Source organism: Myripristis murdjan, chromosome 8 (assembly GCF_902150065.1).
Source record: "Myripristis murdjan chromosome 8, fMyrMur1.1, whole genome shotgun sequence".
In the NCBI taxonomy this organism is placed as follows: Eukaryota; Metazoa; Chordata; class Actinopteri; order Holocentriformes; family Holocentridae; genus Myripristis; species Myripristis murdjan.
In genome coordinates, this window is record NC_043987.1 from 21,876,095 (window position 1) to 21,896,120 (window position 20,026).

Below are 20,026 nucleotides of genomic sequence, written 5' to 3' on the forward strand. Positions count from 1 at the left end.
CAAATAAAATCTGTAAAAATAAAATACACTAATTATCTGTTTTCTAACATATTTTAAAGTATCAATTTACAAAAAATAACTGTAAAAAAAGAGTATTGTTTTGCTGCAAAATATATAGATTTACTGTAGTTTTACCAAAAAAGACTCTGTTTTAGTGATATATCACCTTAAAATACATTAAAAATGTTGTGAATTTTACATTTAAAAATTGTATAAGTGTGGAAAAATATATGACTAAAGAAAGAAATGTTTTGTCATTATGCATAAATTAACCACCACTTTATGTAAATAAACTAAAAAAAAAAGTATTTACTATCCTATCTGACAGTTAAAAACTACATTGTTACAGATTTTAACTTTCACTTTATCACTCCATTTGTATTAATTTAAGGGTTTGATTTGGGACACACTACATACGTCCTCCCTGACCTCCGACCCTCTTGCTCACTTCCGCCGCCATCCGTAGCGCCACATTTGAATGTTGTTGTCAAAATGGCGGTGCTGTTTCATACTGCTCTGTCATCTGTCATATTTCTGATCTTCTGTCTTCCTGTTGCGCCTGCTGTCACTGACTGAGGTGAGTGCAATATGTGTGTGTCCTGTTGTCTTCCATATGTGGGCGTGGCCTGTACACGCAACTCAGTCAGTGCGACGTAACTTCCGCTGCGCAAAGGATTGTGGGTCAAAATGGCCAAAGAAGCATGCTGAAATGCAGACTGTGAAATCTGACTGGATGTAGTAGAACATCCTGATACTCTTGGCATACTGCATCTGACATACTATGTATTGGGACATACTAATTCTTTTTTTTTTGGCGTACTAAATAGTATGGTAGTATTGGAATGCAGGGCCTGTTCAGGTAGATCTGCTTCAACCAATCAGCATGAACCCCTTAACCCTCCTGTTATGTTCACATTTTTGAACGTCTTTCATGTTTGGGGTCAATTTGACCCCTGCAGTTTAAACCTCCACAAAATTATTATAACTAAAATTGTTATCAAAGTTTATGTGTCAAGTACTTTATGTTTCTTTGTTGATGACCTAAATTGCCCTTTAAATAAAACATAACTCCCTTCCCACCCCCACTTATACATCAAGTATTCCTATTAGGCGACAATGGAAAAATATTCAAATCACCATAAAATCTCACTGATTGGCCTAAAATTGGAAAGAAATATTAATTTTTGGTGTTTTAATGGCTTTATATTATTTCTAAGTACAGATTTTTGTTATTTATAACCAATGCGTTACAAAGTGTGTACAGGACATTGAAAACATATCATCATGTCAATTTCATGTTTACCCGGTAGTGCCCATTGCATTAGGAACACTCATTAAATATGAAGCAAAAAAAATGATGTTAATCATTTATTTAGAGACGTTAAACATTGGCTGGGGTCAAATTGACCCCAAACATAATAGGAGGGTTAAATGGATCAGGTGTGAAAGAGGAGAGCTGAAACAAAAAACCTACAGGACAGGGGGGCCTTGAGGACTGGTTTGGGAACTACTGATCTACAACACAGGAGAAATGCCTCTGGTAGAAACTAGGAAAATAACATGTATTTGCACAAAGGGGTGAGGGGGCAAAAAATGGCCCATCTGCTAACCAATGTTAAAAATTACAATTTTTAAGGAAAATAATGGGCTTGAAAGGTCTAAAAGTCCATAGAATGCAGTATACAGGGATCAAAATATGTGGTTTCAATGGGTTTCAATGTCCCAGTTTTGGGAGTCAAGAACTCTGGAGTATATTCTTTGGCTATACAGCATATTATAGACTTATCATAGGACAAATGATTACAGTTTAAAAATTCAGGAAAAAATACATAACTTTGGTATTTCATGTTCATGGGTAACCAAAATTAATACTATTATAATTATTTTTATGACAAAAGACAGATTTAGCCCAAACATGGTATAAGGGTTAAAAGCAGGCAAACCTTATGTGACCATTCACTTATGATTTCTTATTTAAAAGACATAGACCTGTGATGTAAATTATAGGCAAAAATGCGGAATTCCATATCGATACCACTCAGTCCACTGTGCAAACTGAATAAAATAAAATAAAATAAAATAAAATAAAATAAATAACTGTGGTGGTCATTGATAAGTTTTGAAGGAGAGCTCCATTGATCAGTTTTCTCTCTACATGGCTCTCTGCCATGAGACTTTAAGAGAGCAGGTACCTGTCAATCTTTTTTTTTTTTTTTTTTTTTTTTTTTTTTTAATTTGGCCTTTCGCCCTCTCAATATCTACAGTCTGCAGAGATACAACTAAGCGGCCCACAACAGTTCTTAAACTATATAACGATTGGCGCCATGACCATAAGCAGAAATACATGACAGAAGGAGTCTGCCAACAACATCTTTCAATTGAGCAAATGATTTTCACTATAGTCGATTTGCAGCCAATCAGAGTCGCTCCTGCTGAATCCACGCAAGGTACATGCAGGGAGCACGCACCAGAGGGAGCGCCACCTGGCATGCCTGGACCAGTCCCTGTTCAACTGCGCTGCGGAACGGTTGCTGGCAAGGAGAAGCACCGCATTTGAGAGGTAACGTAAAAAAATAATTTCTCGACGAATGCAAAAGATTTGTAACTCAAGAAAACACCGCAAACGTCTAACTTTCTAGCTAGTGGTGTACATTTTGATGGGCGACTGGAACAAAGTAATATTAGCTAATGTTACGTTAGCTAACATTAGGTAGCAGCTAAAGTTAAGCTGCATTGCTAAAGTTAAGCACATTATCTTCGTATTAGTTTTAGCTTGCACTTGCTAAAATCAATCAATCAGTCAGTCAACTTTATTTATGAAGCACCTTTTATACAATACATGTAGCACAAGGTGCTGTGTGTGGCCGTGTGTGTCTAACATTAGCCAGAGGCATGACAGGTATTTAGACCGTTTGCTAGCAGCAACCTTGGTTTAAAAATGCCGCGCAGGTGTTACTAGCGGAGGTAATAAGTTAGTGAGTCCGCCATATTGGAGAGAGCAACTGCTGCGTCATCTGCTGTCGGTTCAGGTTGGCAGTATCAGTGTGTGCCCGATCGGAGAGTGAAGCGCTCACTATCATTTAGGAAGCATTTTAATCACCAATAGATATTTTCACAGCTGTCATTTTGATATGAAATAGTTAGCAGGGTTTATTCTGCATGATGCTGAGCAGAAATCTATGCAAATATCGGTATGTATCAGTGGGAAACTTGATGTGAGAAGGTGCGTACCTCTCTGCATACTCTGCAGGCAGCGTACATGGATTTTCATGGAGGATGTAGAAAGTCACTGGGAGAGATGATGCGGGAACAATTCCAAATGTGATATTTTTGAAGTCTGTAACAGTCTCTTTTTGTGTTCAAAAACTTTCAGAGCAATATTAATGGGTGATGCTGCATAAATCACAATGAAGGGGATAATTGTTTGTCCTCACCACAGATAAAAAATAATGGCAGCAGTGACAGCATTCATGGAGCTGGTCATTGTAAATGCTAACAAATGGTATAAATGGCAGCCTAAAAATCGATGTTTGTTTCTCCTGCATGGCATTAAAATAAGACAACATTTTGTAAAACCTTCCCCATTCAAAATATTAAAATATTTTGCCTGGGTTATTTGTTAGCTAGTTAGATTACAATTGTTTACCCTACTTTTTAATGTTAAAATGGCTGCTGTAAAAATGGTCTATTCTAACATTGCTATCCACTTTGCTGCTGTAATGCAGGAAATTTCCCCACTGTGGGACTAATAAAGGAGTATCTTATCTTGTATCATAAGTGTAATTGACAACCATTGAGTCACAAAGCTGAAATTTCACATAAGGAGATAAGAGTAACTTGTATTATGCTGTTTATGACCACACAATCTGATAAAACCACCTTTCAATATCTGATCTATTAATTTGATCTACCTTTTCTTATTTATAGTAAGCTGGACTTCTTGATGCTGATCTGGACCCCTTTTGTGACCCTGGAACTTGACAAAGCTCGAACACCTGGAATTGACAGCATTCAGTAGTCTTGGAGCCCTGAAGTAAGAGGTTTACAAAATGGCAACTCCTCTCAAAATGTTCAGATGTCCTACGTGTGGCATTTCTCATACAACGGTGAAAGGATATGTTATTCATCAAGAACTCCACAAAAACGAAGCACATTGGAAATATTCTTGCTGTATTGAGGGTTGCAAATTAAAGTTTACTAAATACAATTCTTTTAAAAGCCACATTTATCGTCACCACAGACAATCATCTGTGACACAGTGCCACATAGTTCCCGGACAACTGATATGTCAAATTTTGAATTGCCGGAAACAGTGTGTTGATCTGAAAGATCTTTTAGCTCATTTGAAGTTTCATGTCTCTAAGAAAGAAAAAGTGCAGTGCCCATTCAAAGACTGTGGCAAAGCCTTCTCCCTAAGGTCCTCTTTTACTGCACACCTTTCTAGAAATCATAAAAATTTAACATCTGTCCAAGTCTCAGATCAGCATATTGTTAACCCTGTGCCCACCCAGTCTTCTGATTTTCAGAATCAGTCAGATCCAAGCATTGTACATGATGAGCAAGAGGATAACTCTGACCCAGATGATGTAAAAGAATTGTATAGGAAGAATTTGTGTATGTTCTACATGAAGTTGCAGGCCAAGTACCTTGTACCTTCTTCCACTATTCAGATGATTGTGGAAGAAGTGAACAGTCTCAGTGGTGTGTGTCACCATTACACAACAAATCAAATCAAAGGTGCCCTGCAAGTTAATACCAGCTTGACAGAGTCAGAAATCATAGATGTTTTGAAAGTTTTAAATGACACTAGTTTGCATTCATCCTGTAGCCCTGCACTTTCTACTGAGTATCTGAGAAGGAAATACTTTCAGGAGAACTTCTCTTATGTGCATCCTCAAGCAATCAGGTTAGGTATAGATGAAAACAGAAAAGAGCAATTTGTGCAGTATATACCCTTAAAAGAAACTTTAAAGGCTTTGCTTAAAGAACCTATTGTGTGGCAAGAATGTACAAAGTCTATAGATGACTCCTCTGCACACATTCTAAATGATGTGACAGATGGCTCTGTGTACAAGTCTAATGCACTGTTTATGGAGTCAGGTATAACGCTGAAAGTTATACTTTATCAAGACGCCTTTGAAATCGCTAATCCTCTTGGGTCAGCAAAAAAAAAATACAAAATACTGGCAGTGTATTTTACACTGGCCAATTTTGCTCCTTTTCATCGATCTAGTGTTGAAAATGTACAGCTTTTACTTTTGTGTAGAGAGGTAGATTTTAAGTATTTTGGGCATGAAAAAGTGTTCTCCACAATGCTATCTGATATAAAGGACATGGAGACAAATGGAATCGTGATTTCTGGGAAAGTTGTCAAGGCAACAGTGTTGTGCATCACTGGAGACAATTTGGGGTCTCATAATATTGGAGGTTTTACAGAGAATTTTAGCTCCTCAACCTATTTCTGTCGATACTGCCTTGTAACTAGAAGTGAGCTCCATGATGTTCAAAAAAGTGCCCCACTCCGAACAGTGCTGAATTACAGTGAGGCAGTGGAGCAGCTGCAAAGTGGTGCTCTAACAGAAAACAGAGGTGTGAAATTTGATTCGGTTTTCAATGCTCTCACCTACTTCCATGTCTGCCAACCTGGGTTGCCACCCTGCATAGGTCATGATGTGTTTGAGGGAATTGTTGCATATGACTTGGCCATTTACATCAAGTACTTTGTAAAAATAAAAAAGTTCTTCACCTATACTCAGCTAAACCGGAGAATCAGGCAGTTCAGTTATCTGGGATCTGATGCCACTTCTACTCCTCCTGAGGTTGTTGAAAAGGGAGCTAAAATAGGTGGCCAAGCAGCAGAAAACTGGTGTCTTCTGAGACTGCTTCCTGTTATTATAGGTGAAAAAGTCACAGACAGAGATGATCCAGTGTGGCAGCTTACAGTCCAGCTCAAGGAACTCGTGGAATTAATAGTTGCCCCCAGAATATCTCTCTCTCAAGTTGCTTTGCTCAATGTTCTCATAGTAGAGTATTTAGAGACAAGGAAAGATTTGTTTCCAGGTGACAAACTCAAACCAAAGCACCACTATATTCTCCACTACCCTGCTTTGATCCTCAAGTTTGGTCCACTCATAAGATTGTGGACAATGAGGTTTGAGAGCAAACACTCGTATTTCAAAAGATGTGTACGAAGAACACAAAACTTCAAACAAGTGTGTCAGACACTTGCGAACAACCATCAGCTTTTGCAGGCGTATCTAAATTCAAATTCCTTTTTTGCTCCTAGTTTGCAAGTGAAGGAATCCACCACTTTCCATGCAGAGCTGTACAGTGATGCAGTACGCAGTGCAGTAGTAGAAGCAAGCTTCCCTGAGGAGTGTGATCTAGTTGTCTCTACTGAGATACAGTGGAAAGGCACTCTTTACAGAAAGAGCTTCTTTGTTTGCATAGGTCCTGGCATGCCAACAGTGTTTGCACAAATAGAGCTGATGTTAATAATGGACAATAAGAAGGTATACTTCCTTGTAACGCCTCACAGTTCATCATATTCACAAGATCTGGGACTTCATGAGATTCATACAGCCATTGGGGACTTGAGGTGCATAGATGGAGAGCTGTTGTTTGATTACTATCCATTGCCAGCTTATGCTGCTTGTGGAGGTAAAGTAATATCACTAAAACATAGTGTAGTAGATACTGAGTAGGATAAGAAATTATTGCCTGTTTTATGGTGAGTTGCAACTTCATGAGCAGTAGACAGTGTAAGGATGATTGTACTACTTTCACTATGCAAGACCTCGAAAATGGCACAAGTACTCATTAAATGCTCAAAATTTGAGTTTAAAAATATGAGGTCTGTAATAAGTCAATGACTTCTTAAAACTTTGAAATAAATGGAGCACTATTGTAGGAATACTTTTTGGAATACTGTTGGGAGTGCCATTGGCCTGCTGTCTTTTGATTACTGATTGATTATACCAAATACAGATAGTTATTGTTGGATTACTCCCTTTGTATTATTATGGGATTACTGTTGTAAAAAAAAAAAAAAAAAAGGAAATGTAGATCTGTTGCTGGATTACTATTGGTGCTTGTTACATCTACTGTTCAAGGTGGTGTCATGCATTTAAGAAAAAAAAACTCCATTCACTGGGTGATTGCGAGCACTTGCTTCTCACTCTTAAAAAAAAAAAAAAAAAACACTCCAGACACACTCTTTCTCTTAAAACAGCTGACATTGCAGCAGGCAGTGTCTCCATTTGATTTTCAAAAACCATGTCATCTTTTAAATGATACTGATGGTACACTGTGTTCGTAACCCTTAATGTTGCTTCCCTCTCAGCCAGGGCCATAACACATCTAGTGGGGTGCAGGGGTGCTGTCTTGTGTGGTGCAACCCCCTTCCTGTTGGTCTAATTCATGCATGGTGAGTATGGTTGTCTGAGTGCTGATCTATGTGGTAGGTGATCCCCCTGGTTGGTTAGGATGAGTGATCCAGGTGGACTGAGTAAACAGCCGTCTTCTGGTTCACTCTTTGTTATTTTGCCTTTTTTATTTTTGAGGTAAACCTGGGTGGAGATTAGTTCTCTGGAGGGGGTAAGCTTTTCATGGTCTTGGTCTGGCAGTCCAATGATCCCTGAAGTTCAGCTTTTAAAGACGCCCCGAGCCCGGCACGCCTCAGAAGATAGTTATGTAGTCGCTAAAAATAGGCAGGTACCAGGTGGGATTGCTTTAGTGTTTGGTACTGCACTCAGCAACAACATTCCCTGTGGTTGTTGGTGGAAATACTATTGCAAAAACATAAATTGAGAGCTATTACTTGATTACTACAAATTATTACTATTGGATTATGTACAGTGAGCGCTTTTTACATAACTATTGGTGCTAAGTATCATGCCCTGTTTTTCTCTCTATTTTTCTTGAGTAATGGATGATGATCTCGCTGGCTTTGTCCAGTCTGTGCTGCCAAACTCAAGTACAATTGAACTGGTGTTGGAGGCTCTACAGACACTTGGTGTGGAAACCTTGGATGACCTGAAATATGTCCAGGAACAAGATCTCGTCAATGTCCTGAGGCCAATTGAAGCAAGAAAAATGATTGAACATATTAAAGCTTTATGTAAGTTTACTTATTTGTGAGTTTTAAAAACTCTCTCCCATAAGTGTGGGGAAAAACACTATCTTAACTACATTTGAGATAATCTGAATGGTAATGTTTTGCTTTGCAAATTAAAGACTGAAACAGCTGTGTAATGAAAAAGCATGATTGCAGGCCTAATTCCATTTGTGTCTCATATGCAGCTAAAAAGGACGCCAGCGAGATTCCTGAGCCGCCCTCCAGAGCTGAGCTAGCCTGTCCCATAGCCACAGCGAGAGGAATGAGAAGTGTAATCCCAGGCACAGACAGTTCATCCCCAAGTAAGAAAATGTCCTTGATGAATTTCTGCTTTATTTGACAGCGATAGTTGAGGAAGGATGGAGGAGAGAGGGAGATGACATACAGCAAAGGGCAGGGGTCAGAATCGAACCTGTGCTGTGGTAGTCTAATAATACGTGGTATGTGCTCTACATGGTGAGATACTGGAGCACCCCCAGGGGCGTTTTTTGGACCTGGGGACATTGGGGGCTGAGCCCAGACCCTTGTAGGGAGGTCCGGGGGGATCCTCCCCTGTAAAAATTTTTGATAAAAAAGCTCTATTTTCATGCTTTCTTGTTCATTCTGGCACCTTGTCTACATGCAAAAACTGCAACATATACTTCAAAAAAGTTTCATTTCAAAATTAATCATGAATAATGTAAAAATATTACAAGTTATTAATAATTAGTATCAGAACTGAATAGAAACAGGATGTTATAATTAGTTAATTGGTTACAGTTATTTACATTTTTTCATTTTTCCTTCCCTCATAAACACAAATATAGGGCTCTATTCTCATAGACCAGGCACAGCATGGGTGCAGCTCAGCTGCACCTCTTAAGTAGACGTAGCCAAATCTTTTTTGCAATTTTGGTGACCCGGCACAGGTGCGCCTGGGTCACGCTTCTGAGCGCAAGAGGGAAGCGGGAGGGAAGAAGTCATGTGGGTGTGATCACAGCGGACTCCATTTTAGCCAATCAGATCAGCTCCTCTCCTTACCTTTAAATGCACTGCAGCGCGGTGCACCGACATTTTCAACATGGCTGAAGACACTGCAGACCAGGCCCGGCTGCCAAACTTCTTAACTAACGAAAAACTATTTTATCCGCACTCTCTCCCTGTTCTGCAGCCTGCATGCACACTGGTAGCCTAAATCACCATTACGCACGGCAAGCACCACATAACAGAAAGCCATTTCCAGCTCCATGCCTTTTTATATCATATGAATAAGAATGCAAAAAAATAATCACACATACCGGTTAATTAGGTTTCACAAATCATGCCGAAAGACAACAGGTAAATCATTACGCATGGAGATATAAATAAAGTGCACGATCAGCTCATATAGCAGCTAATACAGCCATCACAGCAGCTCACCTGGCTCGCTCGGCAGCTAGCCTGGCCCCTTCACACCAACCTGCTGTTCCCGGATGCAGTGGAGTGGGAATCCAGTTGCTGAGTCACCGGCTGTAGGCGTAGCTGTGCTGGGGTCCTTTTTATACCCTTTGTGTACATTTACAAAGTTCAAATGACTTGGGTTTGTCTGTAGGGACCCTATCCACTGTATTACTGAGGTGTAATGATATTTTGAGCCTTGTAAGAGACTTCAAGTAGCAATTTATGTTTACGTTGGCGAGATTGCCCCACGGGCTAGCATTATATGCTGTTTCTTGCAAACACATTTTCTGATCTCACTCAAAAATGCTTCGATTCACGTGGTTTTGGTACCGAACCAAAGTTTACACTTGTTGTCGTCTAATAATACACCCTACGTTGTTTTTAGACAGGATTGGCCTTTTAAGAAAGTAGATTATCTGTGTACCTATTTAAAAACCTATATTGGTAGGCAGTTGTCTTTCTTTTACTTTGAACTCCTGAAATATTTTCATTCTATCTATAAGCCAGATGTATGCATCAAATCATTCACATGATAAACTGTTAAATTGAACTGAGTTAAAAACAGAAAAAACCGTCAACCTCTATGAACAGTGTTCTGTGTTGCAGAAATAGTTTTTATTATCTTTAGGGCCAATACTGAATGAAAAAATGTATTCAATCACTGTTTTTAAATATTTTCTCTGTGCCTTCTCCAGGTGAATATTGTGCAGACAACTCCAGCTCTCCACTGTCTACCCCAGGCTCAAGTACACCTTCAACGCCTCGTGTACAGAGTGCAGTGAACAACAACTGGCACTTCATTTTTGAGATCCCCTGGAGCAAAATGCCATCAGAATTTAAAAGAAAGCTTGAAAACAGAGAGCGGCCATCAGGACGTGAAAGACGTGAATTCATTCGCCTGATGGTAGGCGAAATCCTAACCATCTGCCCTACACCAGGGAAGAAACATCTTAGTGAAATTGCCAGGAAGATTGTTTCAGCTTATCCTCTGTCATTCAGAGATGTTATTGAAGATCAAGTTGTAGGTAGCGGTTATGACTCTCTTACCAAGCAGCTGCAGAGCAGGGTTGACAACATCAATAGGGGAAAAACTTCCCTCTACCTAAAAAGACAGGCATCCAGCACAAGTGAGGGAGAAGACCCGCCGTCCAAGATGGTGAGACTGGATACCTATGGCTGTGTAAACTGGCAGCCAAAGCGGCTGCCACCACATGAAACTGAGGACACTCAGAAACGTACACAAGAGGAACTAAAGAACATGCACAAAAACAGAAGCAATGACACCAGAAATATTGCCAAGAAAATGGTGGCAACTTTCTACACTCAGAGAAACGACATAATAAGTGGAATGGAAACCCTTGTGTTGGTAAGAGAGTGGCCATATCTGTTTGAGATGTGTGGCATGATTGCTCACTTCAAAGAACTCACGGGTGTGGATGTTGACAGGGAAGCTATGTCAGTTAAATGTGCAAGAGTCGTGTCATACCTTGCATCCCATGAGAAGAAGAGCAAAATAGAAGATATCCTAGCCGGTATGGAAATTGCTAAAGTGAACCATCTAGATGCTGATCTTCCTGGATGTCTGATGCTGCTCTTGAAGCACTTCAATGAAGCCCAGGGCAAGATGTTCCTGGTGGTTGATAAAACATGTCTGCCATCTGAAGTTGGGGTACTTCCAAGCACACCATGCATTGTTGCGTGTGGTATGTTTTTTTTTTTTATTATTATTATTTATTTATTTACTTAAGATAGTCTTTCTTTGCTGTACGTAGGCATCAATATCAAAAATAATAAATTAACAAGACTATGTATTGGGGGCGGGTGTCCTGGAAATAACAAGGATTAAATGTTAATATTGACCTTATAAATCTAGCACAACAACTGCATGATTGGCTGTTTGACCACTAGTACAAAGAAATATATGATCTGCACCAAATATTTTAGCACTTTGTAATTTCACCATTATTAAATGCAATTTTGGAAAGTCGGAAACTTGAAATATTTGTGATTTTTGTTGTTTCTCTGTTGTGTATCTTAGGGAATTCTCCCTTGACAGCAGGACACTTCATGCTTGCAGTGGACCAGACCATCGTGAATGGCAGCATTCAAAATTTTTGTGATGCCCTTATACTGATGTTTGCATCGTACTACTGCCTCAACATCAGTTATCCAGCAGACCTGGGAGCAACTCTGGAATTCTTGCAGAGGTAAGACGTCAAGTGTAGTTGTTTTTTTGCTAAATGGTTGCAGTTGCTAGGGGATTGGCAGGCGGTTACTATGGTCCATGTGGTTGCTAGGCAGTTGCTGTGGTGTTGCTATTGGTTGCCAAGGCATTGCTACACAGTTGCTATGGTGTTCCTGATAGTTGCTAGGGTGTTGCTAGGTGGTTGCTATGGTGTTCCTGGTGGTTGCTAAGGCAGTGCTAGGTGGTTGCTAGGGTGTTCTGGGTGGTTGCTAGGGACTTGCTATGGTGTTTGGGGCAGAGACAGTGGAGAAAGCGGGACACTCCACACAGCTCAGTTCCTGCTTTCTATAATGTGGTTTTGACCAAAGGCCACGCCTTTTTAGAAGACTTGGGGCAGCTCTAGCAGAACTCAAATCTCCAGGCCGCCATTTTGCTAACCAGGCCTTCACAGCAGCCAATATAGCCATCACAGCAGCTCACCTGGCTCGCTCAACGGCTAGCCTGGCCCCTTCACACCAACCTGCTGTTCCCAGACGGCACCCCAGCACAACAGCAGGGGTAGCGGCTCAGCAGCTGAATGCCCTCTCCATTGTGTTGCTCCCGGGTGGCAGCGCAGCAAGAGCAGCAGCGGCCTCCCCAGTGCAGCTGCGCCTACAGCCAGAGACTCCGCAGCTGGATTCCCACTCCATCGCATCCGGGAACAGCAGGTTGATGTGAAGGGGCCAGGCTAGCTGCTGAAGATTTTCCCTGGGCGCTAGACATTGGCTGTCTGTTGCTCTTAATAGTAAGGATGGGTTAAATGCAGAGAACAAATTCCTCCACATTGTTCAATAAAGTATAACTTACTTTGAACTTACCAGTTGATGAAAAGTTAATTTAAGATCAGTATTACCCTTTGACTTTAAGTTGTAATTAAAGTGTAAAGTCAATTAATGTGATTTGTGATTATTAAAATGGTAGTAGCACTACATTCAAATGTACCTCTGTCTTAACAGATGCCTCTTCAAGATAAATCCAGACAAGGGGACCAAAGTGGAGAAGAAAGAATCAAAAAAACAGCAGTCCATCAATCCCAAGGTTCTTTCACTGATTAGAAACATTGCAGACTTTGAGTGGAGAGAGTAGAAGACATCACACATGCACATGCTCACGTGTGCACACAAACAATCATCTCCCTCATAGAGACACACATCAAGTCACTTTCTTTCATATAATTAGGCATGTTACACAAGCCATTTCAAGTTGAATTTGTTAATTTGTTTATGTTTGTTTGCTAATATGTAATGTTTAAATGCTCAAGTGTTGTAAGACTGCATATTGTCTGGAATTTTGGATATCATATTACCGGCACAAGAGTATCTTTTCCACGTTAACCCTTTGAAACCTTGAATGTTGTCAGATATGTTGTTTAAATGCTTGTAAAAAGGCTGTATTTAGTCACATTTTCAACATCATTTAAGGGTTGCATTACAGTAAAAGATGCAAATGTTCTCATTTGTTCATGTAATAATTGCTCCTTTGGGTTTACTTATCCTACAAAAGACTGTTAAAAATGCAACTGAGGAAATATTTTGTGAAAACACAGAATGATCATTGAAATATCACAATATTGATTTCTACGTTATCTAGGTATTTGGTCAAAAATATGATATTTAAAAACCCTGTGAAATGGACTCTGCACTGTATTTCCTGTTGTTTGGGCCCTACATAGCGCAGGGAATGATCATTTAAAAGTGCAAACCAACAGGATGTCATTTAGGGAGAAGAATGCCTTTTTATTTGAAGGCACAGGTGGATGAAAGAGGAACTTTAAAGATATGTATAATATGCTGTTGTGTTGTTGCTGAGGCATTTATGTTAACAATTAAAAAAGTAAGTAAGTAGATGAGTGGTGGTGTCATTTCCTTGTTCAATTTGATGGTTCTTTGCAGCATTTTTTAAATATAACACTTGTGTTTAGATATCGATTGATCGATCGATAGATAGATAGATAAAATTAACAGGTTTTAATTTAATAACACTTTTCCAATGTAAAATTATGTGTTTTTTGTGGGATTTTTATATACATGGTCCTAACTTTACAGTACTTGTATTAAAAAATCAAGAAATTATAAGAAATTTTAAGTTTTTTTTGTGCAATATTCTCTGACTTTTACTTTAAACTAATACTTTTGCACCATAAAATTACTTCTTTTTTATCTGTTTTATATGTAAATGGTCCTAACTTTACAGTACTTGTATTGAAAAAAACAAGAAATTATAAGAAACTGAAAGGTTTTTTTGTATAATACTTTCTGACTTTTACTTTAAATTAATACTTTTGCACCATAAAATTAAATGTTTTTCATGTGTTTTATATGTAAATGGTCCTAACTTTACAGTACTTTTATTGAAAAAAGAAGAAATTATCTGTACTTAAGCTTTTATTTATCATCTTTTTAATTTTTTTTTTCAATTTTTTACTAGTGTATGACTCTATTGTTACAGTTAATGCATGTTAAAACTAAAGGATTTAATGCAATTATATAAATATTTCTTGTAAAATTACAGTAATAGAGTGTTTTTATGCACAGAAAATCACTGTTTTTTTACAGTTTATCTGTAGATTTAATTTTACAGTAGTTTTCTGTTTTTTTACAGTCATTTTCTGGCGCCCCTGCTGCCAGAAAATAACCGTTTTTTTACGTTTTTTTTTTTTACAGTGCATGGCTCTTGACCTTTCGAAGCTCCAGTGACCTTTGTGCTTGTCAAAACACACAGTAAATTAAGTGATGTGTGCTGTGTGTGTGTGTGTGTGTGTGTGTGTGTGTGTGTGTGTGTGTGTGTGTGTGTGTGTGTGTGTGTGTGTGATACAATACAGTAAGTAGGCTTTCCTGAGTCACATGAACTTTAATTAACAATGTCAAAACCTGCAAAATTGTGCTTCATAATGGCTGTCAAAGTTACATCCAGCAGAGATGAAGATGATTTCTTATTGCTGATGGACAAATTAACAACACAACAGAAAAGCTATGAGGACATGAAAATCAGCCACTAATTGGACAAAGTTTTAAAAGCTGTCAGTTCCACCTGGTGAAGTGCTGCATGACACTGGCCAAATCATAACAAACTGATGAATTCCACTTGCATTCTGCCTCCTCTCTGCTGTTTTGAGGACTTGTCTGGCTTGACTCTCTTATTTCAGATGATCCTTCAGGGTTCAGCTGGAGCCGGCCTGAGCTGACCACTCCATGTGTGCTGGAAATATTTATTTAGCTGGATGTTTCCATCTCTCAAACAGCTTTATGTAAGTAATAAAGAAAAAAACTAGAAGACTAGATCTGGTTGACATGTGCCAATTGTTAATTTTATTTATTTATTTATTTATTTAAAACAATGGAATCATAATGATAACAGCTTCTTAATGATTGTACCTGCAGACAGAGTACCATGGCTTTTTGAACTGGGAATGCACATAGACATTTGGGGGGAAATAATCATCAAGTATCCACTTATAATGAAATTTAAGTGTCTGAATGATGTGTGGCCATGGTCTTTCTACTCTGTGCTTTTTTTTGTGAAGCAAGCAGAGCTGCCCAGAACATTTCAAATTTTTATTGCATGGCTCATAAACTTTAACTCTGTTTCTTCGTCCCATGTTAAATGTGTCACAGCGTAGGCTCAGTCATAAGCTCACCACTATCAACAGAAGTAAAATTACATTGTCAGAAAAATAAACATGCTGTCTTGTGCATGCTTTTTCCCTTAACACCCACTTTCCTCGTATATTTTAAGCCAGCATCATTTTAACACCATGATGTGGGGCTATATTATACACTTTCTGAAAAATATATCAGTTTAAAGAGGTGATTAAACTTTCTTCCCATCCACAGATCAGGCACTTTTATTTAAAATCATATCTAATTATAATGAACAACAACAACAACAATAATAATAATAATAATAATAATAATAAAATCTCAGTGACATTTTATAATTGGCTCTGACTGAATGAGTGTCTGCTGGGAGGAAACGTGACATTAAAGGTTTTGGGAGCCACTATACCAAACTGTGAGGTTATAAGGATACAGATTCGATAAAGGCTTTATTTGCAGATTAAACCAGTGATGACAACATTCATCCTTACACATCCTTACAGCCAGTGTGCGTTTTTGCAGAGACGGGAAAAGAAAGGAGAAATTGAGTTATGCTTCATTAGGCCATGGGGCCCCGGGATCCTCCTTTGGGCCCCGTTGGAGGTCCCCGCACCCCATTTTGGAAACCTCTGGCTGAGGATATCGCTTAGTCACCGCCGCTAACTGAGTGAAGCAGCGCCTCCCTGCGTACACCGATTGGCCAGTGAGTCTGACGGATCTGCTTTCGCTGTAGTCCGTCTGTGCAGGGCGGGGCCGACTTTCCGTCCAAAACTGAATTAGGCTTCAACCGGCAGAGGAAAACTTACCCCGGTTGATCCATGGAGGAGTGTGGGAATGCTCTGTCCGTAGGTGGGAAGAAGAGAACCGGACCGCAGCGTTTAGGCCACATCCCGGACTGCCTCCGCCGGTTTGATCTCCACCAGAATAAACACTAGAGCGCCGGTTTGACACCAAACATCTGCGGGAAAAGCACATTTAATCCTGCGCCTCTGTCAGGATGATGTGACAAATCACTCAGCTGTTGCCTGGGAAATCTGCAAAACAGGATTTTTCATTGCTGGAAATCACCTGACCTGGTTATTATAAGGGTAAGTTGTGTTATCTCATTAATACAGTGTCGCCAGTGGGGAAGGCAGGAGCGGGAGGAGGCGCTCACCGTCGTGATCGAGGGAGGATAAATACGCTTGTATGGCTTACGGTCGATTGAATTACTCGTCAATTCATCGGCACTAGAGTCCCCACACGCAGGGAATAGACATAAGCAGAGCATCATTTATGTCATTGTGGGATATATGCCACTCGAGCTGTGAGGACAGCGCACTTTTCATATTGAAAGTAACCTATTTAAAGTGGCTGTGGGGTTTAACTGGGTCTACCTAGGCCCACGCGCAATAGGATGGGAATTCACATTTTGAAAAAAAAAAAAAAAAAAAAAAAAGTGTTGTGGACCCATTCACAAGGTGCTCAAAATGAAAGTGTGAAGTGTGAAATGGCCTTTGTCTAATCTGAAAGAGGCCAAATTACTTTTTTTTTTTTTTTTTTGGCCCCGTAGTTGGAACTTTTAATACGCGCGTAATTCAGGAGAGATTACTTCAATTAGAGCCTCTGCAAGTCACAGGCTCGGTGGGTTTAATTAAACGATTTGAGACCAAGATTATCCCAGATCTATCACATTATCTCAACGGCCCGGGGATCGTGCCAAGATAGCTTTGCCTACTTGTAATGTAGTCTTAACAAGTGAGCCTAAATGACCGTGTTATTCAGTAACACGGCGGTCATACAGCACATTACGCATAGTCATACCATGCCATGACCTAACGGGTGGTTGCTGTCTTCCTTCTACTCCTCCTCCTCTTCCTCCTCCTAGTCCTCCTCCTCATCATCACGATCATCATCAACATCATGACCACCATCATCTTCATCAGTGGCAATCATGGAGGTGGATGCAAGCTTCTGTTTTTTTGTTTTATAAGTAGGTTATTCTCACTCAGCTGGATGTCATTTGTACTTAAATGTAAAATGACAGATATTTAATTGGACGAATAAAACACATTTTACCAAGACAAGGTTTTTAAATTGAAAGGAAAAACATGAGGCAACTCAAATTGCAGCATTTACTTCGCTAGATAACTCAGATGACATGGTGAGCCACATCAAAATGTCACATAACATACAAAGAATGTGAGACATGAAAACTTTGTTTTCTTCTGAATTGAGGCTTTCATGACTCAAAGTGACTCATGGCAGACAGCAGGGGACTTGTGCTCCACAGAGTGAGTTGCATGAACCACCTACATGCTGAAACTTTACTCATCAGAGGCTTGTGGCTCCGTAATGACAGTTCTTAACTGTATCTTGTTGACATCAGGAAGGTTACACACTCCAGTGTCTACGATACCTGGGCAGACCAGAGTGAAATGAGACGCGCACTGTATTAGAAACTGCTGAGTTATTTTGGCAGACAGAACGTAGGAGCACATGGTCTGCCCCTGATTTGTGTGACCAGGGTTCCTGAAACATTATCTCATGGAGACGGACCATGGCTGGGGGTGATGTAATCACACCGATAAAGCAGGAGCCTGATGTGTGATGGTGGCACTCATGTTCATCTTCTGTGCCTGCTCCAACTGGACTTGAGAGAGCATGTTCCCAATGTGTGTGTGTGTGTGTGTGTGTGTGTGTGTGTGTGTGTGTGTGTGTCTGTGTCTGTGTCTGTGTCTGTGTCTGTGTGTCTGTGTGCGTTCTGAATGTTTATGTGTGAGCATGTGGGTATGCGATACTCAGAGAACTGGGAGTAGCTCTGGAGAGGCAGGTGGACCAACCAGGCTGGCTTGTGTTGACTGGCTGGTATGTGAGTGTTTGAGGGGGGCACACTGTAGTCATGCCTGCGTGACTCATGGTGCAGTATCTGTCTGTCTGTCTGTCAGTCCAGCCAAGTGCATAGTCCTGTATGATTGCTTGGGTGTTGTGCTCAAAAGAGCTACTGAGCAGGATCTTACGCTCAGTGGTTACACTATCGACCTTCACTGCCATGCCTGCTTTGAAAAGATTTTTCCTCCTGTATGTCTTTTTTTTTCTTAGCACAAGGCCTTGCAGCAAGGACACTATACAATATCACTATGTTGATTTTTGTCATGTGTAGCTTAATCACCTTAGAATAATATATCAATGAGAAGAACACAGCTATTAAACCCAAGAATGGGCTGTTGTCTTCTCCTCATAGATGTGAAACTGCGTTGATGAGGTGACACAGGCTTCTCTAGAAAAACCGGGCAGGTATGCATTTCCTGGAATAAATCTGCTGAAAAATGAAATCTGCTCGTCATGGAATGTGGGTGTTCTCCTGGTTATTGTTGGCCATTTCCTTCGGCCTCAGCCGTTTCTTAGTTCAGACAAAATGAACGTTGCTGGGCTGAGCAGTTCCATGTGTGGAGAGCACATGGCTCTCAAAACCCCCTAAGGCTGTTTCAGCAACAAGCACATCTGTATCACATGAGTCGAAAACTTTGCTCAGTGAAAATTATGTTTTCTGGATAACCTGAAGTTTACCACCTTCTGACTATACTGTGTGGCTGATTGGTGTAATATTAAATAGTAACAGATGGTGCAGCTGCTATACTTCAGCAGTTATAATATTTTAGGGATGTGTAATTTTTTTTTTTAAGGAATCCAACATGTGGTTTAAAATATTAATTATATATTTTGACATTTGTAGTTATTACTTCACTTATGATCCTGAATCCAGTTTCCTGAAGCATTTCAATTGTTCAAACACTCGTCAGTGTTTCTTTAAACTTTATGTCTCTAAGTGTTATAGAGCTGCGATATTTATTGCTATCTCTCAAACCCACATGTATCAGTCAACCAGCCAATGGCAGATTCATGTTGAATCCACTACAGTAAGGATCGCTGCCTGTGTCTATTTGTGAATGTGGGGCACGGCAACAGTATCTGGTGAGGTAAAACATGTTAACCAACTTGTTTTTCTACTTTAGAGACAATGAGCAGAGATGTTCCTACAAAGCAGATCAGTTACAACTGTTCCCACAACTGATAAGTGATTATTTTGAAAGAATGTTGGGTATGGTTTTACAGTGGATGGTCGTAAACCCAAGGATACGCTGAGAGATTTTTTTTTTTTTTTCATATCAAACATTTAATGTGGTATTTGTGGAAAAAATGACAACTATGCTGTGTTTCCAGTGTTCACAGTGCATGTGTAATGAAGAATGTAAGCAGGCACATTCTGCCAGGTCAGAGAGAGAGAGAGCAAAAAAAACTCCCATTGTGGCTCATCATTTTGGATATCATATTGAGTTTAATCTTACAGTAAATGCAACACGTCTGAATTATCGTGCAATCACTGGCTTGTTTTGCCAGCCTGAAACTGCATTGCATATTGCACCATCTCAGAGAGCTTCCTCTGTTTACACTTTGGTTGTGTGACTCACATTCCTGCTACCAATTGTCCGAGTCTCATGACATCTTGGTGGTAGCATGATGCTGCAAAGGCGGCCATGACAGCAAAATCAGTTGTGATGTAATTCTGTAATGCAGCAGGCAGGCTATTTCAGGTCTACCTCTGGTCTCTGAGGCCTCAGTCTGCCAGCATGCCACTCTGCCCCTCTGCCAGTCAGCACCTCATCTGTCAACAGCCACATGGCCACACAT

The 20,026-nt window shown here is 39.9% G+C and overlaps 2 protein-coding genes across 2 annotated transcripts in view; both read left to right on the forward strand.

Annotated features, from left to right (window-relative positions):
• Nucleotides 1-2,456: 2,456 nt before the first annotated feature.
• On the forward strand, nt 2,457-13,597 carry LOC115364059 (uncharacterized). The gene is made up of 8 exons (XM_030058471.1): nt 2,457-2,560; nt 3,928-4,033; nt 7,343-7,426; nt 7,925-8,119; nt 8,302-8,418; nt 10,231-11,238; nt 11,574-11,742; nt 12,716-13,597. The coding sequence occupies exons 3-8, from the start codon at nt 7,420-7,422 to the stop codon at nt 12,843-12,845; spliced, it is 1,626 nt and encodes a 541-aa protein (XP_029914331.1). The 5' UTR covers nt 2,457-2,560; nt 3,928-4,033; nt 7,343-7,419; the 3' UTR covers nt 12,846-13,597.
• A 2,546-nt stretch (nt 13,598-16,143) lies between these two features.
• Nucleotides 16,144-20,026, forward strand: part of rhbdf1a (rhomboid 5 homolog 1a (Drosophila)) — a 34,093-nt gene continuing 30,210 nt past the window's right edge. Inside the window, exon 1 of the mRNA XM_030058831.1 lies at nt 16,144-16,443. The gene's annotated coding sequence lies outside the window, so the exon portion shown is untranslated. The remainder of the gene's footprint in view (nt 16,444-20,026) is intronic.

What these genes read in the sequence shown, in the direction of transcription:
- LOC115364059 (XM_030058471.1), top strand. An exon ending in CACAGACAGTTCATCCCCAA is followed by an intron (nt 8,419 to 10,230) that starts GTAAGAAAATGT and finishes TGCCTTCTCCAG; the next exon opens with GTGAATATTGTGCAGACAAC. An exon ending in ACCATGCATTGTTGCGTGTG is followed by an intron (nt 11,239 to 11,573) that starts GTATGTTTTTTT and finishes TGTGTATCTTAG; the next exon opens with GGAATTCTCCCTTGACAGCA.